General features: G+C 48.9%; 3 protein-coding genes across 5 annotated transcripts; 1 reads left to right on the forward strand and 2 right to left on the reverse strand.

Annotated features, from left to right (window-relative positions):
- Positions 1–3,813: 3,813 nt before the first annotated feature.
- LOC117857685 (uncharacterized) lies at positions 3,814–7,594 on the forward strand. 2 transcript variants are annotated; one of them, XM_034740502.2, is made up of 2 exons: positions 3,814–5,226; positions 6,489–7,144. In XM_034740502.2, the coding sequence occupies exons 1-2, from the start codon at positions 3,928–3,930 to the stop codon at positions 6,561–6,563; spliced, it is 1,374 nt and encodes a 457-aa protein (XP_034596393.1). In that variant the 5' UTR covers positions 3,814–3,927; the 3' UTR covers positions 6,564–7,144. The 2 variants fall into 2 exon arrangements, with proteins under 2 accessions (XP_034596393.1, XP_034596383.1); XM_034740492.2 differs by lacking the exon at positions 6,489–7,144 and adding an exon at positions 7,216–7,594 and having other exon boundaries at positions 3,821–5,226.
- Positions 7,595–8,077: 483 nt separating this feature from the next.
- On the reverse strand, positions 8,078–9,890 carry LOC117857729 (uncharacterized). The gene is made up of 2 exons (XM_034740560.2): positions 9,498–9,890; positions 8,078–8,307 (listed from the first exon to the last, which is right to left on the reverse strand). Exon 1 carries the CDS (start codon positions 9,809–9,811, stop codon positions 9,533–9,535), a length of 279 nt encoding a protein of 92 aa, XP_034596451.1. The 5' UTR covers positions 9,812–9,890; the 3' UTR covers positions 8,078–8,307; positions 9,498–9,532.
- A 387-nt stretch (positions 9,891–10,277) lies between these two features.
- Positions 10,278–13,774, reverse strand: LOC117857738 (probable small nuclear ribonucleoprotein F). 2 transcript variants are annotated; one of them, XM_034740572.2, is made up of 5 exons: positions 13,637–13,774; positions 11,275–11,362; positions 11,136–11,173; positions 10,940–11,004; positions 10,278–10,594 (listed from the first exon to the last, which is right to left on the reverse strand). In XM_034740572.2, exons 1-5 carry the CDS (start codon positions 13,640–13,642, stop codon positions 10,531–10,533), a joined length of 261 nt encoding a protein of 86 aa, XP_034596463.1. In that variant the 5' UTR covers positions 13,643–13,774; the 3' UTR covers positions 10,278–10,530. The 2 variants fall into 2 exon arrangements, with proteins under 2 accessions (XP_034596463.1, XP_034596471.1); XM_034740580.2 differs by lacking the exon at positions 13,637–13,774 and adding an exon at positions 12,595–12,889.
- Between the last annotated feature and the right edge of the window lie 73 nt (positions 13,775–13,847).

Here is a 13,847-nt window from a genome sequence, read left to right on the forward strand (position 1 = left end):
CTTGTAACGGTAGCAATGCCGCTTCTGGCTCCAAGTTCGAAGCGCGAGGTCAACATGCACTGTTCCTGTGTGTCCCGTATCCCTTTGCCGCATCGCCATATCTGCAGGCCTGCAGCCTGTCCAGCAGACAGCAGTGCAGGCACAGGAGGGACCGAGAGGGAGACACAGGGGGATAGGCGGATAGCCGGACAGGGACCGAGAGGAAGGGTTTGCCAGCTGATCGAGGAGAGAGGGGATCGTCAATCTGTCGCTCTCGCCTAGACTCGTGCCCGTGCGTGCGCGCCGGCCGGCCGCCTACCATGGCGAGTTCTTGCGCGCCCACGGCCGTGCCGCCACCGGAGGAGGCGCCACGGCAGCCGTCGCTGCAGATCGACGGCGCCGCCACGAAGAAGCGGCGGCTGCGCGGTACTCCTGGTATAATCACACGCCACGATCAGATGTGTACGTAGCGCACATTCTCCTCCTTTCGACTAATCTTGCCCGCTGCCATGGCGCAGGCCAGGACGCGGAGGTGGTGGCGCTGTCGCCGCCCGCGCTGCTGGCCGGGTGGAACCGGTGGCACGGCTGCGAGGCCTGCGGGAGAGGGTTCCGGCGCCCGTCCAACAACCTGCTCGGGCGGGAGGCCGGCCAGGCCCAGGCGGCTGCGCCGGCGAAGAGCCGGAGGCGCCGGGTGTTCGTGTGCCCGGAGCCCGACTGCCCGTACCACGCCCCCTCCCGCGCGCTGGCGGACCTCCCCACCCTCCAGAAGCATTTCCGCCGCAAGCACGGCCGCCACGGGCTGTGGGCGTGCGGCCGCGGCCCCGTTTGCGCCGACTGCAACAAGGCTCACCTCAAGACCTGCGGCGCCCGAACCCAGCTGGAGGGCTACGTCGAGCGTCAGGACACGGGTGGCGCCAGCTGGCCGCCGCCGGCGGCTTCTGGTGGCGGTGTCGTGCTGGGCTTGGCGACGACTACCTCCACGTCGCAGCAGCAGGGTCAGTTGCATGAGATCGCAGCAAGCCCGTCCAGCGACGGCCTCGTGGTGAGCTCGGCGATGGCGAGCCCCACGGCCGCCGCCGCTGCTACCAGCGTCATCGCGGGACTCGGCGCGTCGCTGGCGCCTCCAACGCCGCCCGCCCGTCCCGGCGCCCTCAACCTGGAGCTGCAGCTCATGCCTCCGGTCGGGAGCTGCGCTGCCGTCACCCGCCGCGCCCCGCCGGATCGGCCCTTTTCTGCCACTCCCCGGCTCGACCTGTCGCTCGGGCTAGGCGGCGCACTCGAGCGCGACGCCGCGTCGGCGGCGGTGAGGCTGATGGTGGAGGAGGCACGGGAGCAGCTGCTGCTGGCGATGGCAGAGAAGGCAGCGGCGGAGGAGGCCCGGGCGCAGGCGCAGCGGCGGGCGGAGCTGGCTGGGCTGGAGCTCGCAAGTGCCCAGCGCATGCGGCAGCAGGCTCAGGTGGAGCTCCGCCGCGCCCACACCGCAGCCACGCGCCAGCTGGTCAACGCCAGGCTGCTGCAGATCACATGCTATACGGCGGCCGCCGGAAGTTCCACGCCATGGCTGCCGCACTGATCTCCGAGGTGGGCAGCTACGTGCCGTCCATAGTCCTCGCCGATGCCGTGGTCGACTACGGGCAACTTAACGCCGCCGACGTGCTAAAGCAAGCCATACAAGGGGTGGACATCGTCAACTAGCGGCCGGTTAGGTCGTCGTGCGAGATCATTTTTTGGCCTACACCTTTTGACTGCCGTTTCTGAAAGAAAACGGGCTTTTTATGTGCTAACTTAATTGTGATGTGATTAGATTCTGTTAAAGGATCACTAGTTATTAGCTAATTAAGCCTATGGCATATTGCCAAGTGCAAGGAATTTAATTTATTAGGATTTTGCAAACCAACAATTTCTCATGCGCAATCTTGAGACCGTTAGTCTATTAGTATCACGAACACCAATTCAGTATCGTTTTGCCAAAGTCGTAACAACCAATGCAATAGCTTCACTTGGGAAAACTTTTCAGCTATATTGATTTGTGTTCAAATAATTTGGTCGTTAGTTATCATTGTAAGTAAACTAGAGAGTGCAGTTCGCATGAACTTAACAATTAGACAAATTTTAAAACGAGATGTTAATTCTAAAACAATCTGCTGGACCTTTACAAAGTTCAGAGATGTAGGGTTTCCCTTTCTGCATGTATCCACATGGCATTGGAGTCTTTTCAACTATCCCATGCATATTACGGTCGAATCTAAGACGGTTTTTTGAGTTGAAGCCAAGAAACCCTTGGCCTTGGGCAAGTAGATAGCTTAACTAAGGAAGGCAATATAGCACACTCTCTGGCTCCATGGGCTTTTGGAATCAGAGACGAAAGAAACCTGCAGGCCGGAGAACGATCAGAATCGAATCCGGCCTCCCAACCTCTTGCTAGAACGATCGAGGAGCTAGGAGCAAGTACCGAGCTAGCACACGAATACACGATGGGCATGTCAATGTATGTAGTCAAACGCCCATTTGCTAGATATATAGCTGTCGTACGTATATCGTATCTGTATGATGATGTGCAGAGTAGCATGTCTAGTCTCATCTAGTCATCTCAAGCGTGTGTGTTCTTGCTGCTGCTGTGTGATGTCTCTTGACTTTAGGTACGTACCTAGGCTGGTCAATCTATGCGTCCCACAGATGACAGGTCTGTGCTTCCAGCCATCCCGGGGCCAGGACTGATCATGGCAGCTGCAGCCTGAAGGTGAAGGGCGTGCCTGGAACTAGTCGCAGCTTTGTCAGGTTCATGCATATCAGTATACACATCCACTTTTGAAACGCTGCATGCAATATTGCAATGCCAGGGTTCGTAGTTCTCCCTTCTCCGATATGTCATATGTGTGCGCGTGTGTATGCTGTGGGTGGCGCCATCAAGGGGGGGCATGCAAAAGCTAGTGCTCAGACAGTTGCTACTCCAGTGAAAAGTGAAAGCTGAAATCTCCAGCTGCAACAGCATGGGCTTCTCGATCTTGGGTGCATCTTTTTTTTTTCCGCGTTTTTTTTTTGCGGGAAGATCTTGGGTGCATCTTTGGACTGTTCTGAGATTGCATCTGGTCAAGGTCATGGTCATATACTCGCACACCGGCCTCCATTTCGTTTCTGAACCAACAAAATGAAATTACTCTCGCAGGGGGGACAAACAATACGGAATAAAACGTATATTGGAATTTAGCAAAAATCAAGCAGAAAACCGGATTGCTTGGCTTCACCGGCGCGGCGGCCCGCCTGTTGGTGTCATACTGTCATGTGGGAAGATGAGAGTCCAGAGCTAGTGATGGCATCGCCGCATCCAAGATTACAACAGTAGTCTAGTGTTAGTCAAAAGGAGAGGTATCTAGCCATACGGTCGAGTACAAGTTGTGTCTGAGTGTATTGACACTCTAGTTTGTAGAGACATTACTTTGCGAACAAAAAGGAGAGGAGCCAAAAAAAAAAAAGAGAGGGGTTCGTCTTCGCTAATTCATCCCGGAGCTGACGACGAGCTAGCCTATCTAGGCCTGTTAGTGGAAAGGACCAGAAGCCCACCAACGATAAAAAAAACTCATTTAAAGAGCCCGTAAATTAGCATCCGGCTCACGAGAGCACCCACCTCCCTCCGCGGCGGCTCCGCCCAGCCTATCTAGGCCTGTTAGTGGAAAGGCCCAGAAGCCCACCAATGATAAAAAAAACTCATTTAAAGAGCCCGTAAATCAGCATCCGGCCCACGAGAGCACCCACCTCCCTCCGCGCCTCCGCGGCGGCTCCGCCCAGAGCCCACCCCCACCGGCCCACCCCCACCAGACGGATACGCCGACGACTCGGCCTCGTGCCCCCGTTCGTACCCGACCCCGACTCCCCTTCGTCGACGCCGTCATCCCCTTTCCCTCCCTTCCCCGGCGAGCTATCACCGTCAGCCGCCACCCCAGCTCCGCCATGGACTCGCTCCTCGCCAGCTACGCCTCTTCCGACGACGAAGCCGACGAGGCCCCACCTGCCCCTGCCCCCGCCGCGGCCCGGGGCGGGGAGGCCGGCGCCAAGCCCCCCACCGCCTCCTCCGGTGGCGGCGGCGGAATCTTCTCCTCGCTACCGCAGCCCAAGTCCGCTGCTCTCTTCTCCTCCCTCCCGCCGCCCAAATCTGCCCCTGCCCCCAGCGCGACCCGGGACGGTGAGGCCGCCGGGAAGCCCCCCACCTCCTCCTCCGCTGGCGGCGGAATCTTCTCCTCGCTCCCGCAGCCCAAGTCCGCGGCTCTCTTCTCCTCCCTCCCGGCGCCCAAATCCACCCCCGCCCCCGTCCCCGCGGCCGTCCCGACCTCCTCCTCAATCCCGGCCCCGAAGTCCTCCACCGGAAAACCTAAGCGCGTCGTCCAGTACCGCCCGCAGCCGATCCGGCAGCCCACGGGCGACAGCTCCGACGACGAGGAGGACGACGCCAAGAAGCGCCGCGCCAGCGCCGCCGAGGCGCGCTTGCCGCCCGTGTCTGCTGGCTCGGGGCCCGTGTCCTCGTTCCTCCCCCCACCTAAGCACTCGCTTGGGCTCGGCTCCGGCTTGGGCGCCGGCGCCAGGAGGTCGGCTATCGATACGGCTGCGCCGGAGAGGTCGAATCTCGGCGCGCCCGTGCCTTCAGGCTCCATTGCCAACACTGGAGCGCCTGAGAAGCCTGATGTTGCTTCGGATGACGACGATTCAGAGGATAGTGGCAGTGAGGAGGACATGCCTGTGCCGGAGCAGCTGGAGGAGGGGCAAGAAGAACAGCAGGGTCTCGAAGCTGCAGCTGGAGAGCAGCAACAGCAAGGCTATTATGCAGCAGCCGGGAGCACCAGTGGATATGAAGCCTATGCGTGGGATCCAAACTACTATGCTCAATATGGTGCGAATTATGGCTGGGATCCTAGTGCCAATCCAAATTATGTGGCTGGAGCACAGTATGCTGCATCTGGAGGAGAGCAAAGTGGTGGGTATGTTCATTCACACGGAGGGGAGCATGGTGGTGGATACGAGTATGTTGCGGCAGCGCCATATGGAGTAGATTATACTGGAGGGTGTGTCCATGAGGTGGCAGCACCAACGCAAGAACCAGTATTGCCACCGGAGATGGGTAGGATTGGCGGGAAGAGAGGCAGGAATGATATGCCAGCGCAGATTTTAGAGGTAGATCAGGCAGAGCTGATGAAGAATCGACCTAAGCAGGATACGTCCAAGCTTACTGGACTGGCCTTTGGTCCTAGTTATCAGGTACAGATCCATCGCCCAATGCTAACTTTGTACTACTTTTGTTGAGCACTTTGTGTTATTAGCTTATTATTATGCTTGAACAGTTTTGCTAGCTTAGTACCAAATCGAGTAGATAGAATGGGATGAAAAGGCCAGATTATTTGCACTATGCTCATTGGTCAAACACCTGAACACTATAGCTACTCCATATCATTTGGCTCCATGCTTAAAAGGACACCAACACAATCACACAATAGTATTTATGCCTCATGCTTAGAAGCAATAACGGGTCTGGTGCTTTGCTGCCAAGCAACGATTCTTTAAAAATAGGTAGAGACATGCGATTTTTTTTTTTCCATTACAATTTTAGTTCATCAGGAAGCGAGTGACAATACTTGATTACTAGAAATCTCTGTTAGGCTGTAGATATTACCAATTGTTTGGTGGCAGTTCCTAAGTAGAAATCTCTGCTATACTTAAATGATTTAAATAAGTGAGCAGTCAATTCACACACTTCGTTTTAGAAAATGTGTCATGTAAATAGTTATGTTTGTTTAGCTTGATTATGGTTCAAATAGAATTACAGACAGAAGATGTTTCTATTTGTGGCCTATATGTTTTTTTTTAACTGACAACACAGCTTTATGCTTAAGTAAGCCACATTATCACAAAATGAAAACGAAGCCAGTGATGATTTGATGCTATGCCTCTTCTATTTGTATGGATTTGCACAAATTTTGAAGCAATCGTAGGGCTAACCAGCTGGAATCCAATCTTGCTATGTGAATTTTGATATGTGCAATTCTCAAAGGGAGTAGCACTGAAATACCTTGTAGATCTGACTGCGTGTAACCAAGTATTTTTTTTTTTAACGAGTGTAACCAAGTATATGTTACTCAAATCTAATGATTCTGATATATTTTTCCTGGATACATGGAGGAACTGATGATGCATAAAGACACAACTAGGTGTAGGCCATACAGTATACAGTTGATTTTCTTTGAGTTGGTACATGGGCAAAGGTTAGTCGGTGTAGCGAAAGGAATGGGCTTGGTTGCCTACTCTAGTGTGGAATAGAGGGTCAGCATGTATTGTCATAGGGTTCCAGTTTCAGTAATATGGTACTTGGGGAAACATATGCATGTACTCACAGGGCCTGTAGGATCACATGGTTTCCCAATGAGAACCATGTTTCTTTTTTGGATCCAGCATTCCCTAGTACAACAGTAGGCTTGTTTTACTGAATGACTAACTTCATTAGTGTTTTTTTGCATGAAAAAAAGAGTAAATTTCACTGGCGGTCCTTGAACTTGTCCCGAGTTCTCATCCCGGTCCCGGTACTCTCAAAATGCCCATGAAGGTCCTTAAACTTAGTCCCGAGCTCTCATCCTGATCCTTAAACTTGTCCCAAGCTCTCATCCTAGTCCCGGTATGCGCATAAAAGTCCATAAACTTGTCTCAAGTTTTCATCGAGGTCCATAAACCTGTCTTGAGCTCTCATCCACTAAAACTTTTAAGTGGGATTTGAACTTGATTTAAAATTATCATAAATTTTTGATCAATTTTGAATGGGATTCAAACTTGGTTTCAAATACTCATGAACTTTGGATCAATTTGAGTGGGATTAAAATCCTAAAAGTTCAAATCCCACTCAAAATCGATCTGAAATTCATGAGGAATTGAAACCAAGTTCGAATCCCATTCAAAATTGATCAAAAATTCATGAGGATTTGAAATCAAGTTCAAATCCAACGCAAAGTTGTAGTGGATGAGAGCTCGGGACAAGTTTCGGGACTGTTATGTGCATTTCGAGAGTACTAGGACTGAAATGAGAGCTCGGGACAAGTTTAAGGACTGCTATGTGCATTTTGAGAGTACCGGGAGCGGGATGAGAACTCGGGACAAGTTCAAGGACCGCTGGTGAATTTACTTAAAAAAACACTTTCATTCAACTTTTGCACACATCAATGTAGTTTTGGTCCTTACCCAAGATTTCTACCTTGTGAACAGCCTGCCCCATCTGCGAAAGGAAAACCATCCAAGTTGCACAAAAGGAAGCACCAGATTGGTTCTCTGTACTTTGACATGAAGTCAAAGGAGATGGAGCTTGCGGAGAGGCGCTCGAAGGGCATTCTTACGAAAGCAGAAACTCAAGCAAAATATGGCTGGTGAAATTGTGAGCATGTAAGAAAATTTCAGGAAGTGGCAGAATTGAAATGTTTGTGAATTTTTGTTGTAAGAGTTACGGATGATATAACCCCAATGAAGAACAAATAGTTAAATGATCAGTCGGTATTTGTGTTGCCCAGCTTGCTTTGTGAATTTGTGATGTTGGCATGAATTTGAAGCATACACTTATCAGCTACTGTATATAAACCGCTTGAATTTATTTTTGCTGAGGTTGCGTTTTGGCATCTATAATTTTCTTTTGAACGAATAAGCAAGGGACAGTGCTTCAGTGCTTATTCCATTTATACAAAGATAAAACGGATTACATGTCCTCTGGATTGTGTGAAAGAAAAAAAGAGAGCCCAAAGGCTTAGTGGATTGTGTGAAAGAAAAAAAGAGAGCCCAAAGGCAATAAAGGCGCTAATTTTGCACCAGCAAATCGCCCAAGCGCGTGCCTCCTTATCTTGCTCAATAGTGATTGCACATTTTTCTTCATATCGAGGCTCATTTGGCTCGGCAGATTAAGGCAGTGTATTTGAATCATCACATCAAATTGTTTACATATCGCCTTCAAATGCATACACTGCACAAAGTGAACATAAGAATATTATGCAACAGCAATCAAATGCACATATCGCAACTGTGGGGAGACGAATAGACACCACAATTGTCCAGCGATGCATCAAAAAATTACTAGAGTATGTATTTCGAAACAGACTTGTACTCAATTACTGAAAACGTTTTTAATCACAATGCATGCACTTCTCAGTTTGAAGTTGCTTATGACAATACTGAGGAACATAACGATAAGCTGGACAGTTTCTTGCTGTCTGAGTACAAAATAAAGCACCAAATGAACATGACTCCAGAAGCTCATCAGTAGAAGAAAATATAAGCCATTATCCAGAATGGACCCCAGAAAAGCCACCAGTCCTGAAACACATAGAAACAAGGGTGTCACTAATAATTGGAAAGGTAGCTAAACCTAAAATCAAAAATCAAGTGGTGAACTAGTAACAGGCACATACAATCACAGCAAATACCATATCTTGCCAAAGCCTGAACACATTTTTGCATCACCATAGTCAGATCCTTCTCCAAGTTTAACTAAAAAAATGACCTCGCACTAATCTCTGAAGTACTTTCTAAATCATGTTTAGCAATCTCTTAAGTATTTTCAAAATAATGTTTAGCAATGGATCCAAGACATTTCAAGTACACAGTGGAGCAGCATTTTCAGCTACAAGCTAGCTTCTTTCATAACCCACACTAAGCTTTATGGTCTATCAGGCTATCACTAAACGAGTTCAAAAGAATTTTGGTTATGACGTATACAGATTCATTTTCTCACTTGGTTGGAAGCGAACCAGCAATTCTGCAAAAGAACTGTTTTCCAGTTCAAATGGCAGTAAACGAGTTTAGTAATTTCAATTTAACTATTTCAAGAGAATATCTTCCATCGTTAACCCAGCACACCAATATACTCAGTAAGACGATTAGACCTAGTTAACTTACATCCCCAATAGAGTACAATACATATGCAAATACAATCTACTGAATGGTAAACCTTGAAGTGAATTAAGGATTAAGCTTTGTAAATTAGGGCATATTAAGTAGGACTTCATTGATGTGATGTGATGAGGCAATCAGATGGCTGAGTTTCCTGAACAATTACAGACTATATAAATGGCAAAAAAAAGACAACACCACGATCAAGGAAAGATGTAATCGCAAGCGAATAGTTCCATGTAATCCAAAAGGATCCCAATTTAAACTTGTATCTGCATTCATCAACTAAATCTCAGTACCCCTAGCAGGCAAAACAGTGGACGCATTAGGGTAGCTCAAAATTTCTAGATAAAAGGGGCATTGTCCCATTTCACATTTCAACCAGTCAGCACAAATACAGGCAAACAATCATCGCTATAACAAGACACCACAAGCAATACTAATCACCACAAAGACCCCGATCTACAGCCGACATTGCTCCGCACCTACCAAACGCGCCAAAATCTACAACCGTTGAACTCGTCCACCAGCAAGCCGGTCGGAAACCCACGTTCGTCAGACAGGACTGGATCGGATCAGATCGTACAGGACGAGACGGGGAACCGCGGACTCACCTCGGTGTGGCCGGCGACGGACGGGGGCGGTGGATCTAGTGGTGCTTCCCGCCGGTCCTCTCCATCTCCTCGAGGTGGGCGAGGTGGGCCCGCTCCCAGGGCAGCGCGACGAGGTAGGAGAAGGCCATCCCGCCGAAGCAGACGTGGAAGAGCGGGTCCGGCTTGCTCGTCTCGATGTACTTCTCGATGTAGCGGTCGACGGCCTGGTCGGCGCTCTTCTTGACGTTCTCCCAGGTGAGCCGCGGCTTCAGGTACGCCGGCACCTCCCGGACCTTCATGCCCCGGATCTCGTTGTACAGGGCTCGCAGCGCCATGGCCGATCTCTCCCTCTCGCCTCTCGCTAGGGTTTGCTCGTCGGCGTGTGGGTGGGTGGAGTGGGGAGAGGAAGGGGAAGGGGAATTTGTTCGGCAAATGGGAGCGGAGGTTGTTGGGCCGAACTGGGCCGCTGTTGACTCTTGCCTGCCGTGTGTGTGTTTGTGTGTTTGAGAGGAAGTATGGGCCTCAACGGGCCACTAGGTGCACGTGAGGCCCACCAGGCAGATGGTGACGTCGTCCTCCCGCGCCTATCGGGCAGATGCAGATGGCGGCAACGCGTCTCTCTCTGTGCTGGAGCGACGACAGTAGTCTGTAGATAGTTTGCTACGAACTGCAACATGCAAATGTCAACTGATCCAATGATAGCATCGCATAAAAAATATAGGTTGATTTGGCTAGGGATGATGTCGCACCCATCACGTAAGCTCACATTCAGATAATTTCATTTGGCAGGCAGAAGAGCAATTGGTTAAAAAATCTGGTAATTCTCACATTCAGCAGAATGACAGCAATACTCTTAACTGAAAGAAGTTTGAATAACACCTCTAGTCCTAGCTTTCAGTTCAAACATTCAGCAGAATGACAGAAAGTAGACTGACATGCTTCACCACTCATTAAGTTCAAAGCTAGGATTTGGCAGAATAGGTTGTCACCAGCACACCCAAGCACACGTCAGAATCATATTACATCAATCAATCTAAACATGCTTCAAGTCTTCTCACTCCGCATCCTCTATCTCCGCATCCTCTGGAACACCTCGGAGGTACATAACATTGTTGCACCTGTAGATTGAACAAGCATAAATGAATCATACGAGAGCCAACTGAATATGCAATGCGAAAGAGCTTAGTTTGATCAAATACCAGAAGCAAAAGACTGGACATGAAGATGCATCCCAGATTCCCAACTATTTGACCCAACACCCCAGTTCTAAAAAGTTCAAAGACATTATGTTTTTTAAGGACCCCTAGCTTTCCTTGAAATGTAACTTCTGCAGATCCATACTACCCTTAGTATAGTCAGATTAGAGCAACGGGATGACAGCATGCAAGCTTTTCCTGGGTTATCTTGATTTACATGGCAACAGTACTTGGCACATGCTCGAAGCAAAGGATCAAAAAGTCTACCTGATCAAAATCTCTCCCAGGTTTCCAGAGAATTGCCCATCAATGTACTCCTCTGTGTTAGCAAGCTGCACGCAGTAGAGAAAAGTAGTAATGAATTTTGTAGGTCGCTTCATATTCAATAGATAATGGGCTATTTTTGTAAAAAAAAACTGCTGGTAGATCTAATAGTAAGATAGCCAAACTGTCAAATTCGTACCTGAAGGTTCATATAAGAATCCACAGAAACAAGATATCCTGAGAATGTAAAATAAAGGCTTATAAGTATGGTTAAGGGTAGGCACAGTATCTAGAAAATAATAAATTGTAACCGTTGAAAACTGAAACAAACTGAATACCTTTGTACTCCATACCCCACTTGAGTTTGACAATTACAGGCTTCCCTGTCAGGTTGTTCAAGAAAGGTTTTGGGTTAACTGGCACAGTCTGCACAAAGCAAGAATCCATTAGTAAGTGTACCAGAATGTCATGCGTTATTGTGACAGGCAAATATATATATATATATATATATAAACTCTCATTGCATTCTTTGGACTTCTTTAGTTCATTAGTGAATTCCATGGGTCAACTAAATGACATATTTCCATTATGAAATGGTAATGAAACCATGATACCATACTGCAAGGCACCACATCAGTCTGGTGCATTAATAAGATCTTAGGCCTGCAAGACAATCCCAATGGCTCAGCCTTAATTAATATCAGACTAATCATCCACCAAAACTCAACTATCATGGCAAAGATATATAAACAAGTCAACAATAAATCAGATGCAATTATCTGCTTATCTAGATGATTATCTTAGTGTTTTTCAAATTTATTCTGCAGCTACAAGACTTGGAATTGAGCCTAGCAGCATACACCCTGCCTAGCTCATTAAGAATAGATGCTTTTCAGTTTTCACCTGATGTTAAATCACAATTAAATTCATTAACTGAAGTAGTACAGAACAGTAATCAACTGTGTATGTGCACACTTACAGACAAATATGGATGCACCTTTGGACTAAGCTAGCAGAAACAATTGCAAACGTGATACGAGACTACCATGGTACTGGCAAAGGTGAAAGGACTAGGCTCAACTTAGCAGGTGCATCGGCTATATGGATACAACAGTACAGTGGTGAGGCAAAACAGGAAAAAAAATCCATCCAGAACTCAACCCAGGATATTGGCAATGCGAAAAAAAGTACGGAAACCATGTTAGAGAAAAAGGAACCCCAATTCAAGCGAGGGAAGTCAATCTATCCCAGTGAGTTCCAAACATGAGGGCATTCCAGGATTACTAGATCCAGGTGAAAAGTAGCATCCCTTCGTAATCTCTGAACTCCTGATGCCTATACTCTGGTGCACCATCAAATTACTCTTTAACAATTCCCCCACACCCAGATTCCATAGCTGATTGCTTCAAGTATCCCAAACCATAGACCTCACTTATGACCTATCTAGTATCTATCTTCCAGGAATTCAACCTAGGTGTCTCAACTCTAGACTAACGGGTGCATGAAACACAAACTAGCCAGGTAGAGAATAGTCGACGACGCCAAATCACACGACGACTAATCAGAAGTGCGAACAGATCTAGTATGCAAACTGCCTAGAAAGAGGGATCGAGAGCGAGCCAGGGAAAGTAAGGGAGCTTAGAGCAACTCCAACCCACCTCCTAATTTTGGCCTCCTATTCCACCCGAATGAGAGTCTCTCATCCAATTTCTCTCTCATACTTCACAATGATCTCCAACAAACCCCTCATACTTGCCCTCTTATATTGAACCCTCCAATATTTTATATTCATATAAAGTAACTACCATGAGCATATGATCTCATCAAATTCTAGATCATTGCTGCAAAATTGAGGAATAAGTAATATAAAGAGATCAGTAATATGGAGAAATCCCTGCAAAATTGAAGCTACGTAAAGAAGAATGGGCTGCAAAATTGAAGCTATGCAAAAAGGAATTGCATTGCTTCCGTAAAAAGATGAATCAATACCCCCTCCCCCCCCCTCTCTCCATATTAGGTGCGTTTGGTAGAGCTCCATCTGATTCTAATTCTCTATGGGAGCTGATTCTCTGAGAGAAGTGATTCCGTGACTGAAAGTGATTCTCACTTTCTCTTTGATTCTCTAGTATAAACTCTTAAAATTAGGATGGAGAATCACTTCACAGAATCAGGAAAAGCTATTTTTTTCTGCTCCCAGCCTCTTAGTTCATTTTAGAAAATCACTTTACAGAATCAGCAGAGAATCACTTCTCTGGAAAACTGTTTGACAGAGCTCCTGCTAGAATCAGCAGAGAATAACGCACCCTTACTCTTCAGTTTTTCTTGCTGTCTCTGGCAGCTGTATCGCAGCGGGAGCACAGGAAGGTGGCAGGCCGTGCGCACGACGCTGGTGGCTGGGAACGCAGGCAGCAGGCGGTCCGCAGCCACCGAGGCACCTCCCATCCCCAGATCCCCTCTCCCGCCGCCCGCCGCCCGCGTACGTGACCCTGGAGCAGCAAGCCTCCCCCTCCTCCGACGTATGGGCCGGCGCATGGGGCAACGGCGCGGCGCAGCTTCGCCGGCACCGAGCTACAGAGATGCCGCGGCAGCTGCTTTGTGGGGCCGCAAGCTAGCGCTCCTCTCTCTCTCCGATACTCCCCTCTCTAGATCGGCCCGGGTAGGGAGGGAGTGGGATGAGTGGTGGGATGGAGTTGCTCTTACCGCCATCGGAGCAGACGAGCAGCGGCCGCCGCGGGCGCGAGGTCGAGGCGAGGGCGACGGAGGCGGTGAGGGGGCGAGGCGTCGAGTAGCTAGCGCGGCGGTCGGTTAGGGGAAAGCAGAAGCGGGGTTTTAGGGAGCAGAAAGCTTCGTGGGCTGGGCCTTCACCAGCTTAGCATCTTCCTTCACGGGCCTTAGTTCATTGGGCCAGCAG

The sequence above is a fragment of the Setaria viridis genome, chromosome 1 (genome assembly GCF_005286985.2).
Source record: "Setaria viridis chromosome 1, Setaria_viridis_v4.0, whole genome shotgun sequence".
In the NCBI taxonomy this organism is placed as follows: domain Eukaryota; kingdom Viridiplantae; phylum Streptophyta; class Magnoliopsida; order Poales; family Poaceae; genus Setaria; species Setaria viridis.

What these genes read in the sequence shown, in the direction of transcription:
- LOC117857738 (XM_034740572.2), bottom strand. An exon ending in GTGGGGTATGGAGTACAAAG is followed by an intron (nt 11,174 to 11,274) that starts GTATTCAGTTTG and finishes TTACATTCTCAG; the next exon opens with GATATCTTGTTTCTGTGGAT. An exon ending in CTGGGAGAGATTTTGATCAG is followed by an intron (nt 10,595 to 10,939) that starts GTAGACTTTTTG and finishes TTCAATCTACAG; the next exon opens with GTGCAACAATGTTATGTACC.
- LOC117857729 (XM_034740560.2), bottom strand. Translation starts at nt 9,811, where the DNA reads ATGGCGCTGCGAGCCCTGTACAACGAGATCCGGGGCATGAAGGTCCGG.
- LOC117857685 (XM_034740492.2), top strand. Translation starts at nt 3,928, where the DNA reads ATGGACTCGCTCCTCGCCAGCTACGCCTCTTCCGACGACGAAGCCGAC. An exon ending in CCTTTGGTCCTAGTTATCAG is followed by an intron (nt 5,227 to 7,215) that starts GTACAGATCCAT and finishes CCTTGTGAACAG; the next exon opens with CCTGCCCCATCTGCGAAAGG.